The sequence below is a fragment of the Garra rufa genome, chromosome 2 (assembly GCF_049309525.1).
Source record: "Garra rufa chromosome 2, GarRuf1.0, whole genome shotgun sequence".
NCBI classification, from domain to species: domain Eukaryota; kingdom Metazoa; phylum Chordata; class Actinopteri; order Cypriniformes; family Cyprinidae; genus Garra; species Garra rufa.
In genome coordinates this window covers 57,716,641-57,739,851 of record NC_133362.1, presented here as the reverse complement: position 1 = coordinate 57,739,851, position 23,211 = coordinate 57,716,641, and the positions used below count along the sequence as shown (strand labels likewise).

The 23,211-nt window shown below is 36.7% G+C and overlaps 1 protein-coding gene across 1 annotated transcript in view; it reads right to left on the bottom strand.

Annotated features, from left to right (window-relative positions):
• Positions 1 to 22,999, bottom strand: part of LOC141326004 (uncharacterized) — a 100,591-nt gene extending 77,592 nt beyond the window's left edge. Inside the window, exons 1-2 of the mRNA XM_073834716.1 lie at positions 22,546 to 22,999; positions 19,806 to 20,625 (exon numbers count right to left, since the gene is read on the bottom strand). Of these exons, the coding sequence (XP_073690817.1) occupies positions 19,806 to 20,625; positions 22,546 to 22,801 (1,076 nt within the window). The 5' untranslated portion in view covers positions 22,802 to 22,999. The remainder of the gene's footprint in view (positions 1 to 19,805; positions 20,626 to 22,545) is intronic.
• Between the last annotated feature and the right edge of the window lie 212 nt (positions 23,000 to 23,211).

Below are 23,211 nucleotides of genomic sequence, written 5' to 3'. Positions count from 1 at the left end.
TGTTTTTTTTTCTTTACTGTAAACGAGACAAACTTATATCTAAAAGCATAATTACAACAAACGAGCCGTTTTTGAGATTGACCGTGTTTTCGTTTTGTGGTCAATGGCCGGTGAATGGGAGTACTAGGGGCATTACTTTGAGCGCATCAAAATCGATATTTTTACAACACTAAGAAAGCTCGACACACCATGAAACTTTGCTCGAATTATCGCCTGGGTTTCTTCACATGAACTCAGCATTGAGAACATTGTTTGTGTACACAGAGTTTACTAAAAAGAAAGTTTTTCATTGTTTGAGTTTCCACTCGTGGCCATCTTGCCAGTCAAGAAGTGTCCATCTCCGAATGCGACGAAAAGGATGAAATATTAGACTTATATGAGGCACTTTTTACAACTAGGAGATTAATTTTGTTATTCACTTGCGACAAAACAACAAATTAGCCGTGCATTTAAATGGAAATATGCTGTAGGAGCTATTAGGGGTGTGACGAGACATTTATCTCACGAGACAAGATTTTTTTTACTTTTTTAAATAAATCCTCAATGATGAAATATGTAGGGGAAAATAGTATTTTATTCAACAAAAAACACAAAATGCAAAAAAATGTAGGTGCATTTTGATATAAACTTGTACTTTATGAAATTAAACTTATATTTTAATGAATTATATGCAGTAATAAAAATTTAAACTAATGCTGCGTGATTCTGGGTAAACTGAAAAACTATTTTCTTTTATAAACTGGAGATCACGATTCTGAAGAAAAAAGGATTAGAAATCTAAACACAATTACGTAATTTACTAGTGGTTCTGATAGAATGTTCATTGCTTAAGTCTATATAAAAAAAAATATAAATAAAAAAAATGATTTAATAAATTAAAAACTTGTTTCACTATTGGAATCTCTTGAATATATAATTCAATGACAAATATTTTTTTTTAAAGTGCAGAAGAGGATAAACGTTGCTCTACAAACGTGTTAGAAGATTTCGTTTTGATCGCTACTGTAGACAATGAGTGTTTATATCCAAACTATAAGCTTTTATCCCAACGAAGTCTGTAACGAAGAAATATTGATGATTATGTGGTTAAAAAGGCTGTTTCTTTCTGAAACCGCAGCAGTAAGAATGCAGATTTGAATGTTTTCAATAACTTTCACATCGTAAGCGTCAGTGGAGCTCATGAAAGAGTTGTAATAGTAATATAATAATACAAGTTTGTCTCGTTTACTGTGTACAGCCCAGGTTGCATTTTGGCAATAGTTATCCTTTAACTAATCATCTCTGTCCTCCGAACTGTTACAGCATGCTCTGATCTGATCTACCAGTGTCTGGAGCGCAGACCAGAGAAGCGGCCGACATTGGAGCAGATCTTACAGCACGAATGGTTTGAATGTCCAGCATGAAAGCAGGCGTGGGATTCTTCTGTCATCTGGGTGTAGAGAATTTTGGTTAGCTCAAAGAATTTAAGATGATCAATATATGTGTGTGTATGCATGAGACTGTTTCTCTCATCACATATACACTGCAAACTCCACCAGGTCTTACGACCAATGAATAGGATGAAATGAGTTATTTAAAACATACATTTCAGTCAGGGAAAGTAGTTTAACTCACAGGAAATCGTGTATAATAATCGTCATTAAATATACGCAATTTCCAGTTTCTGATCAGTAACAGTAATGATGATATCGACTGGTTTCTTTGTCCAGCAAATTATTCAGCGATACCCATTACTCTGACGTTGGCCCGTCGTCACGGCAACGCGTTTTTACTAACCAGAACGGAGTTAAAACAATTGAACAGAATAGGGCTTAAGGTAGCAATATGAGATCGAAACAGTTTAAGTGACTTTGTAATGTAAGCATTCAGCACCGAGAATCATTATATGTGAATATATGGTTGTTTATTAAACTATTCTACTTACAAACGATCGCACATAGACAAACGTACATAAAACACAAATAGACAGAGAACGCGTGAGAGAGAGAGAGTAAGAGAGAGAGAGAGAGAGAGAGAGAGAGAGAGAGTAAGAGAGAGAGAGAGACAGAAAGTGAGTTTGCAAAGGGACAGGAATGAAACGGTTCTGAACATCCTGAAATCGTTTCTTTTATAAAACGCCTAATACGCAGCTATCTACGTTTGTAGAAAGGACGGATACTTGCAAGCTTGTTGTTGTTGTGCATTGTTCCGTTTGTGTTCAGTTCAGAAAGTCCTTTCCAGTTCCTTGAGAGTATCGCAGGCCTCATCATCTCCTCCGCTAGGTGAGACCCCCCCCCCCCCCCATGGATCTGGGGGGAGGTGCGGGTGACGTGTCTTTGTGTCCCGAAGGCAGAGCGAGCGAGAGAGAGATGAGGGAAGGTTTATAAACCTGTAGGTCGTTCACGCCCACAGTTGGACCTTGTCCAATCCGGTTGATCTGAGTTTTGGAGGGAAGATTGAAAGTCTTTGTCTCTCAAAATGTTGTTTCGCATGTGGAAGCTGATTGGTTGTTTGGCCACAAAACTTTCAAAAGTTCAATAATACATTTAAAGCAAGGAGTTATTAAGATGCCACAAACATTAACATTTAGGGAATAATAAATGCTGCTCATAGACACCAAACATGATCTATGAATCTTCTCGGTTGACTGAGTGATTCTAAACGTGAGTCTTAGCATGCACAATAATTCACCTATTGCGGATTAATGTTTGAGGCCGACATACATAACAGAAACAACAATATAAGAAAAGGTAACACATTGATACGTGTACATTTCTATATAACTGTATGTGGGACTGTATGTCTGAATAAGGAAAGTGTATCTGCATTTCTGTAAGAGTCTTATCTTGATGGTGGGGGGGATGAGCTGGATAGTGACCAGAGGTCTGGCTCATAGCACATAGGTGTTAATCATGGGGGAGAAGTCATTTAAGGAATATAACTAGTTATTTCATGTCTGATTGGCTCCAGGCACTACATGGGTCAGACGTCAAACCCATGTCTGATGCACTTAACTGGAAACACATCTGGGCCTGTATTCATAAAACATCTTAGTGCAAAGAGTTGCTCCTAGAGACAAAACTCTAAGAAAATTCTTAGAAAATGTGGGTGTTTCCCCTTAAAAACAGCCAGTTTTTTATAAAAACTTATAAAGGGGCAGCCGTGGCCTAAAGGTTAGAGACTCGGACTTGTAACCCAAAGGTTGCAGGTTCGAGTCTCAGGTCCGGCAGGGATTGTAGGTGGGGGGAGTGAATGTACAGCACTCTCTCCACCCTCAATACCACGACTGAGGTGAGTCCCTTGAGCAAGGCACCGATCCCCCAACTGCTCCCCGGGCGCCGCAGCAATGGCTGCCCACTGCTCCGGGTGTGTGTTTACGGTGTGTGTGTGTGTGTGTTCACTACTGTGTGTATGCACTTGGATGGGTTAAATGCAGAGCACAAATTCCTTGTATGCTTTATTTTCAAAGTGAAGGCTTAAACTAGACCCTACACTTAAAAGTGACATTGTATTTCCTTCTTGGACAACCAACCAATCACAGTCTTCTAAAGGCTGTGTCATCGCTACCCGCCTCCTCACTAAGATAAAAGTTTTAGTCTTTTCTTCGCTCAGAGTTGCTCTTAGATTGGTCCTGAATCACTCTTAAGCTAAGACTCCTACATAGGGATTTTTAAGCTAAATTAGGAGCTTTCTGAGAGGATTCTTAGAATACAGGCCCAGGAATGTTGAAGTCGTCATGTGATTAGTTGAATTTGATCGGATTTCCGGTAGACGCGAGTGTCGCGTTTATTTTCGGTCCGCCAGGAAACAAAGCACAGACTGATTAACTCTGTGTTTTGCTAAAAGATGCTTATGCAGACGCCATTGTTGCGACGTTCACGAACAAATGACTGACTTACTGCTTGTTCAACCTCTTCTTCGTTAACTTTCAATGCTGGTTATTTTAATGACTGACTTGTTGCAGGCCAGTCTGTTGTTGTGGGACATCTCCACTTCCTAAACGTGACGCTGAATGAAACGAACTGTGATTGGTTGTTTGACATGTCGATCAAACGGCCTTATGGGCGGGCCTTGGCCAATGAAAGCTGCCATGGATTCCAGACCTTCAGCCGTCAGTCTAGACTAGACGTATGGTAACGTAACTGGGTGAGTAGAAAACTACATTTGTTCATTAGAGGTCAAGTACTGTTGTACTTTTCAATTCTAAATTCTGATCAAAAACGAAGGAGCTATTGAACAGTACTGAACTGACTGGAGGCCACATTAATGTTCTGGTCCTTTTATAAATAACGTGACTAGATGATGAAACAGAGACTGGGTGAAGAATAAGAATATGTTTCATTTAATTTACACACAACCTCCAGTCGGCTGAAGAACACTGGACTAGATAGGAAATAAGACCCAGAGACAGAAGCAATGCCAAATTTGAACAAAAACAGACCTCTAAAGGACCAGAGTGGCCATTTCTAAAAATATAATTGACTTCATAATGCAAAAGAGTGAATGCAGCGCTTCCAGGTTCTTCAGTCAAGTAGTTTTTAATGATGGACATAACCAGCGCTGCGGCTCTGATGATCTGTTACGCTTTAGAATATGTAATGCGTAATAATTTGTTATAATTTATTGTCAATTCTTTTACAATTTGGTACAATAAAGTTTTTTACAGAAGGAATAAAGATATTTAAAGCATTATTCTAGAAGTCTTTCAGAGCTCCTTGTGTTTAAGTTTTCATAATTAATTTGAAAAATATATATATTACAAATTAATGAAAAAATCTCTATATATTAAATTATTTAATTTACAAGTGTCATGTTTGTGATTTTTATTTATGACTTGTGATTTTAACAAGTTGCTGCTTTATTTATACAGAAACACAAGTATCTTAATGTTTTTTGTGCATTTCATTATTCAGGCAAAAGATGTTTAGGAGGACTTATCGGCATCCTTTTAAAAAAAACAGCAAAGTTTGCAATTTAAGACTTTATCGGCCAATTCCGGTAATGGTCCGATAATAACGTGCATCCCTACATTGGGGTACAAGCAGGGCTTGAATGAGTGGATGGTGTATTTATGAATAGTGTATTATGAATTTAAATGCATTCATGCCCCCTCTCAGCCTCATTAAACAAAACTTGACTGGTTTAAATTGAATTCATTGTTTAGTTAAACATTTTAAAAGTTTTTTTTTTTTTTTTTAGATGAGACATTTAATAAAGTTAATAACACTTTTGAATTAAAAAATGTCATTACAAAGGTAAATAAGAAATAAATGAAAATGCTGGTGCAGACTTCCGGTGGTAAGCTGAAGCGTATGGCCGCTTAATTGCTCTCTCCCGTTCGGTCAGTGTTTATTTCCCCTTTTTTAACAAAAATAAGATTTATATTTCGATTCAGTTGACGATGGAAGGGGAGAAAAGTAGAAAGGGCAAGGGAAAACAGCCCGGGAAGCTGGAGAAAAGTGATAAAATAGCGACTGATGGCGCCACAGCCGAGGAACAAGACGGTAATGGCGGACAAGGAGATATGGAAGATAACGTGGCTGGCGTCCGCGCAGACATAAAATTGATTGCCATGGATATGAAGTCTGATCTGAACAATTTCCGAGACAGAATCAGAGACGATCTGAAAAGGGAATTAGCAGAAACACGACAGGAAATTCAACAGAAGTTAAATGAAATCACCGCCGATCTAAAAACTACAAATGATAGAATGAGCAAGGCCGAGGCCCGGATCGCCGATGCTGAAGAATGGTCCGTGGATTTCAGAGAGGCTCTGAGCCAGTCACTTCAAGCACAGGAGAGATTGCAGCTGAAGTTAACGGACTTGGAAGCCCGCTCAAGGCGCAACAATGTCCGTATTTATGGCATTGCGGAGGGAGCTGAGACAGGCAACATTCATCAGTTTATTGAAAACCTAATCAGAAAAGAGTTGGATCTGGCCGAAGTTGATCTTGGAATACAAAGATGTCATAGAGCGCTCGGCCCTAGACCTCCCAGTGATGCGCAGCCAAGGTCGGTGATTGTGTACTTTCAGGAGTTCAAAGTTAAAGAGTTTGTTCTGCACTCTGCGTGGAAGAAAAAGGAAATTTTCCACAGCGACACAAGGATCTACTTCGATCATGATTATCCTGCAGAAACACTGGCAAAAAGAAAGGCGTACTCGCAGATTAGGAGGATTCTCAGAGAAAAGGGAATACGGTTTCATACGCCGCCGCCGGCAAAGTTGCGAGTCTTTTTTGAAAATGGGCCGGTTACCTATGGGAGCGCGGATGAAGCTGCAGATGATTTAAAAAAAAGAGGTTTCCAGATTGTCCGCGAGAAGGCTGCTGAAGTTCAGGCTTTGGAAAAAGCACGGAAGACAGCAATCGACGAGCACAGCAAATCGGCAGTCCCGCCAGGAATTTATTAAAGAGAAGCTCTGGAGCTTTCACCGGCCAAAGTAGATTTGGAGGTAAAGGGACTGGGAGATAAAAGACTGATAAGTGATTATATACTGCAAAGGTTGCATTGGGCAAACGGGAGTTACTGGTTATGGACTTAAATGTTTTGACTTGTACCAAAGGATAATGTTTGCCCTCAAAGCGTGGGAGTCTAGACTGTACTTGCAGTTTATGTCGACTCTTACTTTCTCTAGGAGAAACTAGGAGCGTTAATCTATTAACGCTCCTGGTGTGTGGTGAGCGCTCTGGCGCCGTTGTACTGTGGCTGCCGACGCATCATCCAAGTGGATGCTGCACACTGGTGATGGTTGAAGAGAGATCCCCCATATGATTGTAAAGCGCTTTGGGTGTACGGAAATACACATGAAAGCGCTATACAAATGCATCATTCATTCATTCATTCATTCTTATAGTTTCTCTTATATTGAATGTAACGAATGACAAGTCTTCACTTCTATTAGAGTTTCAATATCTTATTCGCGAATGGATAGAATCGCCGTCAGTAAGAATGTAGTTGACCGACAAACACAGGGAAAATATTTGTTTTTGACGTTTGTAAGTGCATAGAGAACACCCTATTGGGAATTACAGGTTGCACTGTAGAGGGGCCCTGGTGTTTAGCTGGACTGTTCCCCCACATTTAGAAGTGCTCATTACTTCAAAATGGAGGTCCTTTTATGTTTTTTGTTTTTCTGTTACACTGATGTTTTAATTTTGTTCTATAGTTCAGATATAGTTCAGGCTTGGTCACCAATAACATGCAGCTCATATGTAGTGTTTTACTACAAGCTTAAATGCAATTTCAAGAGTATAGGGTGGTTACCCTAAATGTTAATGGTCTACACAATCCAATAAAGAGAAGCAAGGCTATTGCAAAGATGAAAAGGGAAAGGTTGCATGTCATATTCTGGCAGGAAACCCATCTTCATAGTGCAGAACATGAAAAACTTAAACAATTGGGGTTTAAGAATGTATTTTATTCATCTTATAGGAAAGGGAATAGAAGAGGGGTAGCAATAGGAGGGTCGCTATGTTTTAGTTAAGGGATTCTTAGATCAAAAGGAAGTTACTTCAGTTAATGTGTATAAACCTCCTGATCAGGATAATTCGTGTATTAAGGACATTTTCCAATTAATAGCTTCTAAAGCATCTGGAGTTCTAATATGCGGAGGAGATTGGAATACCCAAATGCAACCTAAGCTTGATTAAGTCCTAGAGCAAGGGTTACTAAAAAACTGTTGACGGAGCTGGGACTGATCGATGTTTGGAGGGTTCTCCATCCAACAGACAAACAATTCACATTTTACTCTGCGAGTCAAGTGACATACTCAAGAATTGACTATTTTTTTGTTTATAACTCGGATAGGTATAGAATTACAGATTGCAAAATAGGAGCCAGAGATATCTCTGATCACTCTCCTGTTTACCTGACTATGCATTTAGATAATAAAAAGAAGGATTCACTGTGGCGGCTAAATACAAGCATTTTGAATGATGGTGCATATAAGGAATATATTCAAAAAGAACTAAGGGAATATATTGACATTAATAACAATGGGGAAGTATCGCCAAGTATCTTATGGGATGCTTCAAAGTCAGTGATCAGGGGTAAACTAATAGCTCTTACATCGCATAAAAAAAGGAAAAACTTAAAAAGCTGAATGATTTACAGGAAAATCTGAAGGTCTTAGAGAGAGAACATATCAGAAAAAAGAAACCTCATATTCTAAATCAATTAAATAATGTTAATAAGGAAATAAATAAAATGTATGAGGAGGAATTAGAGAAAAAAGCTACATTTGCTAGACAACGATATTATGAAAATGGCCCAAAGGCTTTGAAGTTGTTGGCATGGAAGCTAAGGAAGCATCAGGCAGAGAGCACTATATTTGAAATTAGAGATCCTAAAACCAAAAAAAACTATCACAAACAGGAAGATATTCACCAAATTTTTGAAACCTACTATAGGAATCTATATAGCGAAACAAATACGACTAGCTCTAAAGAAATTAATAATTTTTTAGAATCACTGGACTTACCTTCTATAGGCAATATACGAAATAGGGAAAGTAATTTCAAGATTAAAAGTTAATAAATCTCCAGGATCTGACGGCTTTCCAGCTGAGTGGTATAAGGCCTTTAAAGATCAATTAATTCCCATGCTTTTTGACTGTTTTAATTACATGCTTAAGGGAGGTGAACCACCAAAAACATGGAATGAGGCAATAATTTCGATTATTCCTAAAGAGGGTAGAGATAAAAAGGAGTGTAGTTCATTTAGGCCAATTTCTGTTTTAAACGTGGATTACAAATTATATGCATCAATATTAGCCAGAAGACTGGAAGATATAATACCTGAATTAGTGGATTTAGATCAAGCGGGATTTGTGCGTGATAGGCAGACACAAGATAATATTAGGCGGGTGCTGCATGTAATTGATCATATTACCAAAGAAAATATCAGAGCTGTAGCTATTAGTTTAGATGCTGAAAAGGCATTTGACTCTGTCCGATGGGAGTACCTTTATCTAACATTAAAAAGATTTGGCTTCAAAGATGAGTTTATTAACTGTATTAAAATGTTATAAAATAAAGATTAATGGTCACCTTACTAAGAATTTTAACTTAGAAAGAGGCTGCCGTCAAGGCTGCCCTCTCAGCCCTGCCCTCTTTGCTTTATTTATTGAACCCATAGCTCAGTCAATTAGAGATGATCAGGGAATCAAAGGAATAAGTGTTAATTCAATTCAATTCAATTCAAGTTTATTTGTATAGCGCTTTTTACAATACAGATTGTTGCAGAGCAGCTGCACAAAAGTTTTAGGCTACTACAATATATTTAGTAGCTTATTAGTGGTGAATACTGTATGTTGAGTCGATGTACATATGATATAGATATTAAATCAGTAACTGTGTAATCAAACAGATGATGAACACTAATTGCAATGGTTATGTGCTGTAATCAACTTTATGATTTACATCAAATTATGTAGTGCTGTATGTTGTTTCAAGGCTGGCATCATCTGCGGTCCTCTGAGGGGTCGGCATCATCTCTTCATCTGAATCCGGGCTGAATCTTGTGTAAATCCTAGTTACCACGGGATGGAAATCCCGTGGCAGAGACAGAGAAACAGAGAAATAATTAGCGTAGCTGCTGTTCCAACTTCCAACCAAACAAAAATGATGTGTTTAGCCCAAGCTGAAGAATATTAATGTGCATTTGATCAGATGTAACTGAAATTACAACGTTATGAGATACATTATGTGAATGCTTGGCTAAAGAGATGAGTCTTTAATCTAGATTTAAACATAGAAAGTGTGTCTGAACCCCGAACGTTATCAGGAAGGCTATTCCAGAGTTTGGGAGCCAAATGAGAAAAGGCTCTCCCTCCTTTAGTGGACTTTGCTATCCTAGGTACTACTAAAAGTCCAGAGTTTTGCGACCTTAGGGAGCGTGAGGGATTGTAGCGTAGTAGGAGACTAGTTAGGTATGCAGGAGCTAAACAATTAAGGGCCTTATAGGTAAGAAGTAATATTTTGTAAGTGATACGGAACCTAATAGGTAGCCAGTGCAGAGACTGTAAAATTGGGGTAATATGATCATATTTTCTTGATCTGGTAAGGACTCTAGCAGCTGCATTTGGGACTACCTGTAACTTGTTTATTGAAGAAGCAGGACAACCACCTAGTAGTGCATTACAATAGTCCAGTCTAGACGTCATGAATGCGTGAACTAACTTTTCTGCATCAGAAACAGGTAACATGTTCCGTAGCTTAGCAATGTTTCGAAGATGAAAGAATGCTGTTTTTGTAACATAGGAAATATGATTTTCAAAAGACAGGTTGCTGTCTAATATAACACCTAGATTTTTGACTGTAGAGGAAATAACAGTACATCCATCTAGTTGCAGGTTGCAGTTTAAGAGATTCTGTGTACTGTTTTTTGGTCCAATAAGTAATATCTCAGTCTTATCTGAATTTAACAGTAGAAAATTATTTGTCATCCAGTCTTTCACATTTTTAACACACTCTGTTAACTTTGCTATGTTAGAAGTTTCATCTGGTCTTGTTGAAATATATAGTTGAGTATCATCAGCATAACAATGGAAACTAATCCCATACTTCCTAATAATATTACCAAGGGGTAACATGTAAATTGAAAATAGTAGAGGACCTAGGACAGATCCTTGTGGCACTCCATACTTTACTGGTGATAACTGCGATGACTCCCCGTTTAAATAAACAAAGTGGTAGCGATCGGACAGGTATGATCTGAACCATCCTAAAGCCTGCCCTTGTATACCTGTATAGTTTTGTAATCGATCTATGAGTATTTCATGATCTATAGTGTCGAACGCAGCACTAAGATCAAGTAAAACTAGCAATGAGACGCAGCCTTGATCTGACGCAAGTAGCAAGTCGTTTGTGATTTTTACAAGTGCAGTTTCTGTGCTATGATGGGGCCTGAAACCTGACTGAAATTCTTCAAAGATATTATTATTTTGCAAGAAGGAGCACAATTGAGCAGACACAACTTTTTCTAGAATTTTAGACATAAATGGAAGATTAGAAATGGGTCTGTAATTTGCCAGTTCACCAGGGTCTAGCTGTGGTTTCTTAATTAGAGGTTTAATAACCGCTAGTTTGAATGGTTTTGGGACATGACCTAAAGATAATGATGAGTTAACAATATTAAGAAGCGGTACTTCTGCTACAGGTAACAACTCTTTTAGTAATTTAGTGGGTACAGGATCTAATAGGCATGTTGTTGGTTTAGATGTGGTGATAAGTTTATTTAATTCTTTCTGTTCTATAGTTGTAAAGCACTGGAGTTTTTCTTTGGGTGTAATGACTAATGTTGAAGTATCAGTTGCTGTATTATCTATATTAGTTATTGTATTTCTAATGTTGTCTATTTTATCAGTAAAGAAATTCATAAAGACGTTACTGTTAAACTGTGCAGGAATATTCAGGTCGGGAGGTGTTTGGTTATTTGTTAATCTAGCCACTGTGCTAAATAAAAACCTTGGATTGTTTTGGTTTTTTTCTATGAGTTGGTGGATATACTCGGCTTTAGCAGCTTTTAAAGCCCGTCTATAGCTGGACATACTGTTTTTCCATGCAATTTTAAAAACTTCTAAGTTAGTTTTTCTCCATTTACGCTCAAGATTACGAGTTTCTTTTTTGAGAGAATGGGTATTACTGTTGTACCATGGCGCAGTACGTTTTTCTCTAACCTTTTTTAGCTTGATTGGGGCAACAGCTTCTAATGTATTAGAGAAGATAGTGCCTATGTTACTAGTCATTTTGTCTAGTTCATGTTTATTTATGGGTGCACAGAGCAGTTGAGATAAATCAGGCAGGTTATTTGCGAATCTATCTTTGGTAGCAGGAACAATAGTTCTGCCCAGACGATAGCGCGGAGCTATATAGTTAATATCAGTGATACGCAGCATGCACGATACAAGGAAATGATCGGTAACATCATCGCTTTGAGGTACGATATCTATATCAGTAAGATCAAGTCCGTGCGATATAATTAGATCTAGTGTATGATTAAAACGATGAGTGGGCCCAGTGACGTTTTGTTTGACTCCAAAAGAGTATAACAGGTCATTAAACGCAAGTCCTAACGCATCATTTGTATTATCAACATGAATGTTAAAATCTCCAACAATTAATGCTTTATCAAAATTAACCAATAGGTCAGAAAGGAAATCTGCAAATTCTTTTAGGAAATCTGTATACGGCCCTGGAGGTCTATACACAGTAGCCAGAGCAAGAGATAGGAGAGGTTTATTTTGCATATCTGACAGAGTAACATTGAGTAGAAGTACTTCAAATGAATTAAACCTGTACCCTGTTTTCTGGGTAACATTGAAAATATCACTATAAATTGTTGCAACACCACCGCCACGACCAATCTGACGGGGTTCATGCTTATAACAGTAGTTTGGTGGAGTAGACTCATTCAGACCAATATAATCGTTTGGTTTTAGCCAAGTTTCAGTCAAGCAGAGTACATCAAAACTGTTATCTGTGATTATTTCATTTACAATAAGTGCTTTGGGTGCGAGTGATCTAATGTTTAGGAGCCATTTTTTCATTTATTGTGCATTTTTTTGGTCTAATCACGATTAGATTTGTTCTAGATCCTGCATAAAATTTTAGTTTTGACCTCACTATTCGAGGAACAGACACAGTCTTTATAGGTTGGACAGCACCAATACTATCGTTTAAATGTGCATAACAAAAGCCATCAACGCAACTATTTGAAGATTTGCTTACTAGTCAAATGGAGCGCAGCGTCCTGGAGATGTTGTCCGACAGGAGTTCTGCTCCGACTCTGCTGGGGTGCAGGCCATCAGCGCGGTAAAGCCTAGGGCGCTCCCAGAAAAGATTCCAATTATTAACAAAGAGCAGTTTTTGTTCTTTACACCATGACAACAACCATTCATTTAGAGCAAAAAGTCTACTGAACCTTTCGTGTCCACGTCGATACGTGGGAAGCGGTCGATACGTGGCTAAGGTAGTCCAAAATGCAGCTGCTAGAGTCCTTACCAGGTCAAGAAAAGTGTTAGAGGTTTAGAGCAAAAGATTTGTTTATATGCAGATGATGTTTTGCTGTTTGTTGCAACGCCAGAGGTTAGTATTGCTAGACTGATGTCCATGTTAAAAAAATTCGGCACCTACTCAGGATATAAACTAAATGTTCAAAAAACACAAATTTTAAGTTTTAATTATACTCCTCAGAGAGATATGTTGAATAGATTTAAATTTAAATAAAATGCAACAAGTATCAAGTATTCGGGAATATTAATAACCAAAGATACTACAAAATTATTTGACAGTAATTATGGCCCTGTAAATAAGATAATTAAATCAGATATAGATAGGTGGTCCCAGCTGCCCTTAGAAATGCATAATAGAATAGATACAATAAAAATGAACATTCTTCCCCGTCTCTTGTATCTCTTCCAATCCCTACCAATGGAAGTCCCTCTTAAACATTTTAAAGAATGGGATAAGCGGATTTCAAGATTTATTTGGAGGGGTAGGAAGCCAAGAATTAAATTTAAAACACTGCAACTGTCTAAAGAGAAAGGGGGCAGAGCTCTGCCTTGCTTGTTAGATTATTACAAGGCAGCTCAATTAAGATCATTGGCATGCTGCTGTAACCCAGATTATATAGCAAAGTGGAAAGATCTGGAAATTTCACAGTTAGCTATACCACTGCAATCATTACTAGGTAACAAAACTTTGTATAAACAGAATCTTAATAGTTTAAATCAATGGACTAAAGTTCCTTTTAGAATCTGGTTTAAAAAATGTAAATCACACTCACTGGAAAGACAATTAAGACTACTGAGATGGGTCACCTTTGACCCTGACTTTAAACCAGCAAAATCTGATGGGAGGTTTCAATTTTGGTATAGACTTGGTATCACTACTTTTAGTTCAATTGCCTTAAAGGGAGAACTAGATAGTTTTCAGGAGATCTCAGATAGGTATGGTATGGAAAAATTAGACTTCTTTACTTTACAGGTACCTGCAAACCAGGACTTATTTCAACAGTGAAATAAAATATTTGGAGAAACATGACCCCAATTTAGTAGATTTATTTTTTGATGTTTATAAAAATAAAGATAATAGGAAACTTGTTTCAAAACTTTATTTAACTATTCAATCCAATAATGAACACTCAACTAGGGAGGTTAGATTGAAATGGGAGAGAGAAGCCAGTCTTGCTATTTCAGAGAAAGAGTGGATGAATATATGTTCGGTTCAAGCTACTTCTACTAGCTCTGGTTTGTGGAGCGAATTTTGCTGGAGGAATCCGGTTAGATACTTTATAACCCCCAATTTAAAATCTGTTCAGACTGGTGATACAGGTATAGTGGTGTGCTGGAGGAAATGTGGGGAACAACTAGCAGATCACTTTCATGTATTTTGGGGCTATTCAGTCGTACTGGCAGGAGATAACAAAAGTAATACATAATATCTTTGACGATGCAATTGATTATTCTTTTTCTACAATTTATTTGGGTAACTTACCAGCTCATCTGACAGTGAGAGATAAGTATTTATTAAAGATTTTATTAGCAACTAGCAAGAAAGCTTTAATACGAAAGTGGCTCCAGGCGGATCCTCCAACAAAGTCAGTATGGTTGGACATAGTAACCAGTTTTCAAAATATGGAGAGAATTACTTTTGCACTGAGATTACAAATGGACACATATTATCAATACTTGGAAAAATGGATTGTTTATGTCTTTATGTCTTGTAGTTTGACCTCTGTATGTATCCATTATGACCTATGTAAAGGTGTAATAGTGACCATGCAACTATTTGCCAAGTTCTGTTGTTATTCTTCTTTTTGAAAAATAAAAAACCTTTAATAAAAAAAAATGATTTCTTGAATGTGTCCTCTATATAATTATTTTTAGTTTTATTTAAGAGAAAATACAATTCTAGATTATGATAATGTAGTAAAACACATTTTTTTCTTCTTACTGATATAATAAACAATAGTAAAAATCTGCATACTATTATTTTTTTTTACCACTATGTGTGAAGGGAAATCATTATACCATACAGGGCTAATAATTATTTCTCACTAACAGAAGCAAGAATAGATTCTAGAATAGATACTGCCAAATCCAAACAGACTCCATTATTTTAGCTGTGCCATAAAATCCATGGTATTGTTTATTTATTTATTTGTATTATTGTTTTAAATAAAGTTACATTTAATCTAAAACTCTGCTTAGATTCAATGACCAACTGGGGTGCTTCATAGATTACAGCTCGATTTTGCAGGACAAAATGGGACAAACTAATTGAGAGATTCATCCACTAGGTGGCATGTTAGGCCAACATCGACGATTAGAGAAAAGTTTCAAAAATAGATTTATATTTTTTCTAAAATAAACTCAACTGCAGCGGATTTTCATCCTTCAAATCATTAGTCACGTTTCAGCTTTGCACTGCTAGTTTATCAAGCAGTGTAGTATATTTGCAGGACATAATAGATTTCCCAAACTGGGAAGTTGATGAAACAGCATCTATTACAATCAATGGTGGTTCTCCTTACAGTAGACTCTTCCAAAACATCTTTGATTCCGTTCTGAACACTTTGGAAGAGGAAACAGATGAGGAATGCCAACCAAATACATACTACTGCCCAGGTAAAGGGCCAAGATCATCAATGTCAGTAATTATTCTTGGCACAGTTGTGCTCAGACAAGGCTTCTCATCAAACAGCCTTCTGAAATTCATACCACTTCCCAACCTCTATTTGTATTTTGCTCCAAACAGACAAATGCATTGTTTGTCATATTGGCAGCTATTAACATTGTTTGTTTTAGTCTGCATTAAACGTAGGTAAGTCTTGAGCAAGTCTCAAGTCCCTACCATCAAGTCTCAAACAAGTCCAAGCGCAAAAATAAATCAAGCAATTCAAGTCAAGTACCAAACAAGAACAAGCATATTTTACATTTGCCACCTTTTTTATTTTTCCTCAGAAATTAACTTTCTCTATTATACATTTGAAATAATAGTAGTTTAAATATAATTTTTTGAATATGATATATAAAATATAGATGCTACTTTTAATTACCAAATAAAAAATGCCAGTAGGTGGTGGCAAATTACTGTTTTAATGAGTAACTAATGCATTTATTTAAATGGATCATTCAAATCAGTTGATTCATTTATGAACAAGACATACGGATCTCTGCCTCGGTTGCCAGACCCTTGGCCCTGCTTATCCTCTCCGTCTCCATCGCCACCTGCTCAGCCTCTGTCTAGCGACCCCCTGGAGTCGTCAGCCCTTCCTCCACCATGGCTCCTCTATCTGTCGGCTCTGCCGGGGGCTACAATCATGGTTGCGACCTGGCTCCTCTCTCCGTCTGATCCACCTTGGACCCAGAGCCATACAGAGAGAGAGTTGCGACAACTCCGTTGACGCCAATGGACCATTTTTTTACAGCAATGGCGGATCGTGGAGACGCTCAATAGTTCCCGGAAGTTCGCGCTAATAATATCAGCGCCGTAGAGATGCAGCAGAAGAGACCGCTGTGATCAACTTTTATAAGGTAAGACATTTATAGAACAAAACTGTATACTATCAGCACAGCTAATCAATTTAACTTGTGCATTAAAACAGATTATTATTACATTATTTCTCACTTAATTAGTAGATTTACGGGATGTTATGCATTATGTCCGTGCAGTTTCATCCATCATTGTGTAATTAAGGCTTTTAAACAGGATTTTTGCTGATGGGAGCTACTTAATAGTTCTGAATTTATTGCAATGAATGCTGATTGACCTAAGTGAGAATGAAAATTTTAAAATAGGCGAGCTATTTTCGTTTCAAAATCATGCTAGGCTATATATATATATATATTATATATATATACCACTGCTGTATTATAGCAGTAATCACTGTAAACCTGTATGTATTACTGTTTTTACACTTAAACGTCTTGCTACTATAGAACTACAAAACCATTTCTCTTGTTATTCTCCTTCTCTATCCTGCTTTCAGAACAAGAACCACCTGAAGTAAAACAGTGCCAGCTCCTAAGTATGATTACATAACATTTTGTCAATGTAATCTATAGATTGCTCCTGCTGACTATATCCAGTTTTTTTATGAAGACTTCAGATGACCAGCACCTGTGAAGAGATGACGTCAACCCTTGAGAGGACTTCAGATAAAGCAGACTCTAAATAAACATACAAAACTGATAAATTGCCCTTGCATTGTAATCAACATGATCACATCATGCTTTAATTTGTTCATTGTTTCTGATTACGTGACGTTACTTAACTGCATGATTTGTGTAGCTCAATTTCAGAACATTTCTGTAATATGGACATTACAGTAAAACAGATACGCCTGTTAACAGAGCTCTTATTTGTAAAGCTGCTAGAAACAATGTGTATACTAAAAAGTGCCATACAAATAAATGTAAATTGAACAAAACTTGATGCATAATTTTTTTCTCCTCACCAGATCAGTGGAGTAACCATACATTAACTCTGCTTTATGTAACTGGTAGACTCCCACTGTAATGGAGACTGTTCAAGGACAACTTGGTTTATAATTTATTATTAATGTCTAAATTGATTTCTGTAAATATGTGCATAACAAAACTCAACATACATAAAATATATGATTTAATGTGTAAAAATGTTTTAATTTTTTTTTCAATTTGAATATACTACAAATACATTTTTAGATATTAATAATTGAGGGGTGCACAAGAATCAAAAACCTTAATCAAGATTCATTTTCACTTAATCTTAAAATATCTTTACTTATTTGGAATTAATTTAAAAAAGACAACAAACTTAACACTTACAATGAGATTAGTAAAACGACAATAAACATTAAGATGTGATTGCACTTGATTAACATACAAGCTGTAAGAACACACGCACATATAGAAATAATTGTATTTAACGTTATATATAAAGGCTGAATTACTTGGTAAAAGACCACGATGTTGTTTATATAGCAAACACGGACTTTTACCTTAAATATGTTAACAAGACAGGTACGGATCGCTAACCACATTAATCCTCAAATATTAGCGGTTTTTATCTTTTAAAACCAACACTATTACAACTGCATATGTATACATTATTTTATAAATAATGTAAATAAATCATTTTTTGTCAACTAAATACCAAAAATTGCTGTTCTGTCCCTCTAACTCAATGTATTCCAATTGCCCGCTATGAACTTCCTGGAACTATTTGAGGGCTGCGTGTATCACGTGACGATCGAGCGTTTTGGACTTCCGTTGTCGCAACTCTCTCTCTGTATGGCTCTGCTTGGACCCTTCTGTCTCCTCCTTAGCTCCTCCCTCTGTTGGATCCGGTCAGGCCTCTGTTGATCATTCTCCCCCGAAGCCTCCTCCTGCATAGACTTTGTTTCCCAGCCCTCTCCATTCTTTTGTTCTTTATACCAGTCCACTTTTTTTCTTCATTCCTTGTCTACGGCAAGTTGCGCCTTCGGGAGGGGGGAATAATGTTACACCCCCATCATTCTCTCTGTCTTGATTTCTCCCATATACCCATATTTGGTTTTCCTGTCATATAGTTATTCCCATCATCTTTCTTTGTCTGGTTAACCTGTCTTTATTATTTGATTTGTGTTCGGTGTTCTGGTGTCCGGCTGCAAGGTTACCTCTTGTGTGTTCCTACCATTCCTGTCTGTGAATTTCCCTGCCTGTGGATTTTTAGTAAAGACGTTGCTTTTGACTCAAGGGGTAAGGTCTTCAACCTTTAGCCAAAAAAGTTAAATGGCTAATGCTGCTGCTTCGGCAGTATGCAGGGAAGGAGACCAGAGGCTGTTTAGTTTGATTAAATGTCAACAGAGGTGATGGACTCATTATGCTAAATAAACAGCTTTTGTGGGGAAACAGCTCATCATTTAGTAAATAGAATCAAAAACCAGAGCTCTGGACAAAACCGACTGAAGCCAAACGAAACAATATTACTACTGCACGATCATCCCCAATGGATTCAAATATTGCGCTTTCCAAAACAGCACAGGTGAGTAACAAGAAGCAATGGGCCAACCCACATTGTACAGTGGCCCACAGGGAAAACACATCGGTTGTTGTATCTACTTTTATAATGATACTGTACAGTCTGTAGTCTCTAGTCTCATATATTGTCTGTGGTACATGTTTTCTAACACCAGTCAGCAGTAATGCTCCTAATTTCACTGTATGCAAAAAAATACAAAGACAATAAAGGCTTTTAACTCAATTCCATTGATATTATTTAGATATTTCGAACAAAACCTAAAACATCATGGCTTTCAACTATTAAAGCTAAAAAAAAAATTTCTTATGCAAATACAATCAGTTGACCGCAATGTTGTAAAATATTAAATGTAAATATAATGTATTAATAAAAAAGTAACATTTAATAATGACTCAAGCAAAATGATCATTACCGAAAGTAAAAGAGAAAACTAATGAGACTGATCTCACTCCTACTAATTTACAAGTAGGGATGGGTATACATATACATGCCAGACTAGTATGTGTAAACCTGCCAGAGATACACACAAGATTGAAAAAAAAAAAAAAAAAAGATTGTTTCTGCATGACTGTGTATAGCAGATGACGAATAAAACGCTTCCCACATGCAGTTAAATGATACGGTTATTGTCCAGTGTGGATCCAAATGTACTGACTGATGAAATCTCTTGTTGCAGTGTGAACACTAAAGTTTTCTCTCCAGGGTAAAACATCTTATGCGTTTTCAAATGTACTGACTGACTAAATCTCTTGATGCAGTGTGAACACTAAAGGTTTCTATCGAGTGTGGTTTATCTCATGTATTTTTAGATATGATGACTGGTTAAATTTCTTGTTGCAGTGTGAGCATTTATAAGGTTTCTCTCCAGTGTGAATCCTCTCATGTATTTTCAGATATGATGACTGGTTAAAACTTTTGTTGCAGTGTGAACACTTATAAGGTTTCTCACCAGTGTGGATCCTCTCATGCCTTTTCAAATGTACCGACTGACTAAATCTCTTGTTGCAGTGTGAACACTTAAAAGGTTTCTCTCCAGTGTGGATCCTCTCATGTGTTTTCAGACATGCTGACTGACTAAATCTCTTGTTGCAGTGTGAGCATTCATAAGATTTCTCTCTAGTGTGGATCCTCTTATGTAGTTTTAAATAAGTTACCGAAATAGAAATCTTTTCACACTTTGAACACATGCATTCTCTGACACCAGTATTTATATTCTCATATACTTTCAAACTTTGTAGACGGCAAAATCTCTTTCCACACAAATGGCATGAATTCACCTTTGTATGAACTTTCAAGTGATACCTCAGACCTGAAGCCCCTAAATACACTTTACCACACTGATCACATGTGTACTGCTTCTCTCTATTGTGAATGTTCATGTGCTCCTTAAGGTTTGATGAGCGTGAAAAACTCTTCCCACATTGATCACAAGTGAATGGTTTCTCTCCAGTATGAGTTTTCATGTGACGCTCAAGATCTCTTTTTCTTGTGAAACTCTTTCCACACTGAGTACAGGTGCAACATTTCTTTAAATCTTTCTGTTTGACTTGAGAGCAACTCAAAGGTTTTTCTGTTTTGAAATGATTTTTCTCCTCAACTTGACTTGATTCTTCATTCTCCTCTTTTTCTTTAATCGACTCTGAAATGAAAGTAAAATGATTCATATTTAGGAACTTGTTATAAGCTGAAAAACATGAACAAACTAACATTTGACAGCAGTGCCAATAAGTCCTACAGATGGTGGCGCCAGAAGCAGATTTGGTCGAGCTGGTGTGTGGGATATCAAAAATAATGATCATTTAAAGTAGATATCGACCGATTAGGATTTTTCTATAAACGATGCCGATGTTTAGAGGTCAGCGTCAGTCGATTGCCGATATGTGCTACCGATTTTTTGGCCGACTTTTAGGGTCGATATCTTGAAGTTCTCCCCTTTATTTGCATGCTAAAATGTCACACTAATAATAAGTGGATGCACAACATCTCTAAACTTAACATCATGAACACTGACTTGAACCATCTCTCAGATCTTAAGTTTTGTGCACTGCACAGTATTAACATAATATTTAACCAAAGTTAACCAAACTGACTAAGTATTAAATATATAAAACAGATAATATAAAAAAGTAACTAAACTAAAAGTTTTAGAGCTGAGGTTAATGTTTTAAATATAAAATTAAGGCTATAAAGTGGGTCGGTGCTTCCGACTGACGGCCTGTAAGTACATTAAAGAATTCAGTACTGACTATTGAATGCGACTTTTGAGCAGTGTAGGGTAGTGCTTGTTTCACGTTCTACCTTTGCAAATGCAGACATGCTGTTATGTTTACACGCCGTGACAAAATGCATAAAAAGACAGTATGAGTCATTATAATCAATCATCAAAATCAAGAATCAATATAAACAATAATGTATGCATCAAATGCCTAATTTATAATGGGTTTTATCATTTCTGTCTCGATGCACCAAGAAATGGCATCACAACATGGTTAGGGGTGTTACATTTCCAACACACACTTGAGGTTTTCGGCCAATCACAAACCACGGATAGCTGGCCAATCAGAGAAACACCTCGTTTAAACTGGATTATTTTAGAGCTTTAAAGAGCTGTAAAAAGTTGTATGAAATACTTAAAAGTCATTGAAAAGTTCTTGAATTTCTCTCCCAAAATGTTGTACAAACCCTGAAACTAATGATGTAATAGCACTGGAGTATTTCTGCCGCATTATCACGACTTTAGTTAACACTACTGTTTCTGTATCAGCCTTGTTTGATCAGTTAAAAACATAATTCACTTTCTGTGAAGCCTGCATTTATAATACTTTATAAGAGTATTCTTGAGGAATTATAATGAATTAATGATGCATTATAAAAATCTTATAGTATGTTGTATCGTCTCGTATCAACATGTTTCAGATGAATGTGTAACATGACACATTTGTATTATCAGTTTGATTATTTTGAATGGACCCTTTAGACAGCTTTTGATAAGTAACTCTGCAACTGCATGACAGCTAGCAGTAATTATTATTACTATTAGTACTAATAATAATTATAATAATAAAGGAGTGTTAGTTGACATGTAGTTGGAAAGTTGCTTATAGTTAATAGACCAGGGGACCATCAAAATAAAACTGTAAAATATAATGTAAAAAAATACATGTGATATGATATAATACACTATAAATTACGTAGATTTAATATGCCGTCCATTGTGTCTTATAAATAATCACAATCTTAGGTTAGAACCACAAATACTCAAATATTATAATGTATTAAAATTGTTATGATTATTCATGAGATGATATAACTTAGGTTTTTTTTTATATAATGCATTATGTGTTCATTATAATGCTTTAAAAATACCATTGTAATGTATTATGAATGGGGCTTCATCGAAACTGTTACTGCCCCCATATATACTTTTCAACAAACTGATCCGCTTTAAAGATTGTTTCTATCACAGTTAACTAAATCTAGCTAAAATAAAGCTTATTATGAAGTATTATGAAAGCCTGATGTACCACAAACTAAAGATGAATGAAGATAAAACACCAACCTCCATGTTCCTCCTGTTTTATTCTCAAAGCTTCTGATTCCTCCTGTTTTATTCTCAAAGGTTCTGGTTCGTCTTGATTTACTCTCAAAGGTTCTGGTTCCTCCTGTTTTATTCTAAAATGTTCTGGTTCCACAAGTTTTATTTTCAAAAGTTCTGGTTCCTCATGTTTTATTTTCAAAGGCACTGGTTCCTCCTGATTTATTCTCCAGGTTTCTAGTTCACTCGTGTTCTCCTCACTCTCTACTTTAATAAGCATCTTCACAGCAGCAGATCTCAGTTCAGCTCATACTTCTCCAGATATTCCTGCTTGCTTCAAAACCTAGTCACAGATATAAGGATGAGAATTAAAGGTATTTACTGATCTGATTCAAAACTGTACTTTTCTGTTTACAGAAACTACATTTCTCACAGATTGTACTAAAACAGAATCACTACAAAACAACAGAGAGCACAGCGAATCTAATCTTCTTGCTCTTAGGTTTAATGGTGTTTGTCAAACAGAAGTTAGTGTCTTAGTGCCACCCGCTGGACTGGAGTGTGAAGCGCCGAAAGGAGGAAAATAATGCGGGTGAAATGACTTTGTTATAATGTGCGCTGTTGTTTTTCTTTAAAAAGCCGATCTGCACAAAAAAATGAAAAAGACTTAAAGTTATAGACTCGCATCAT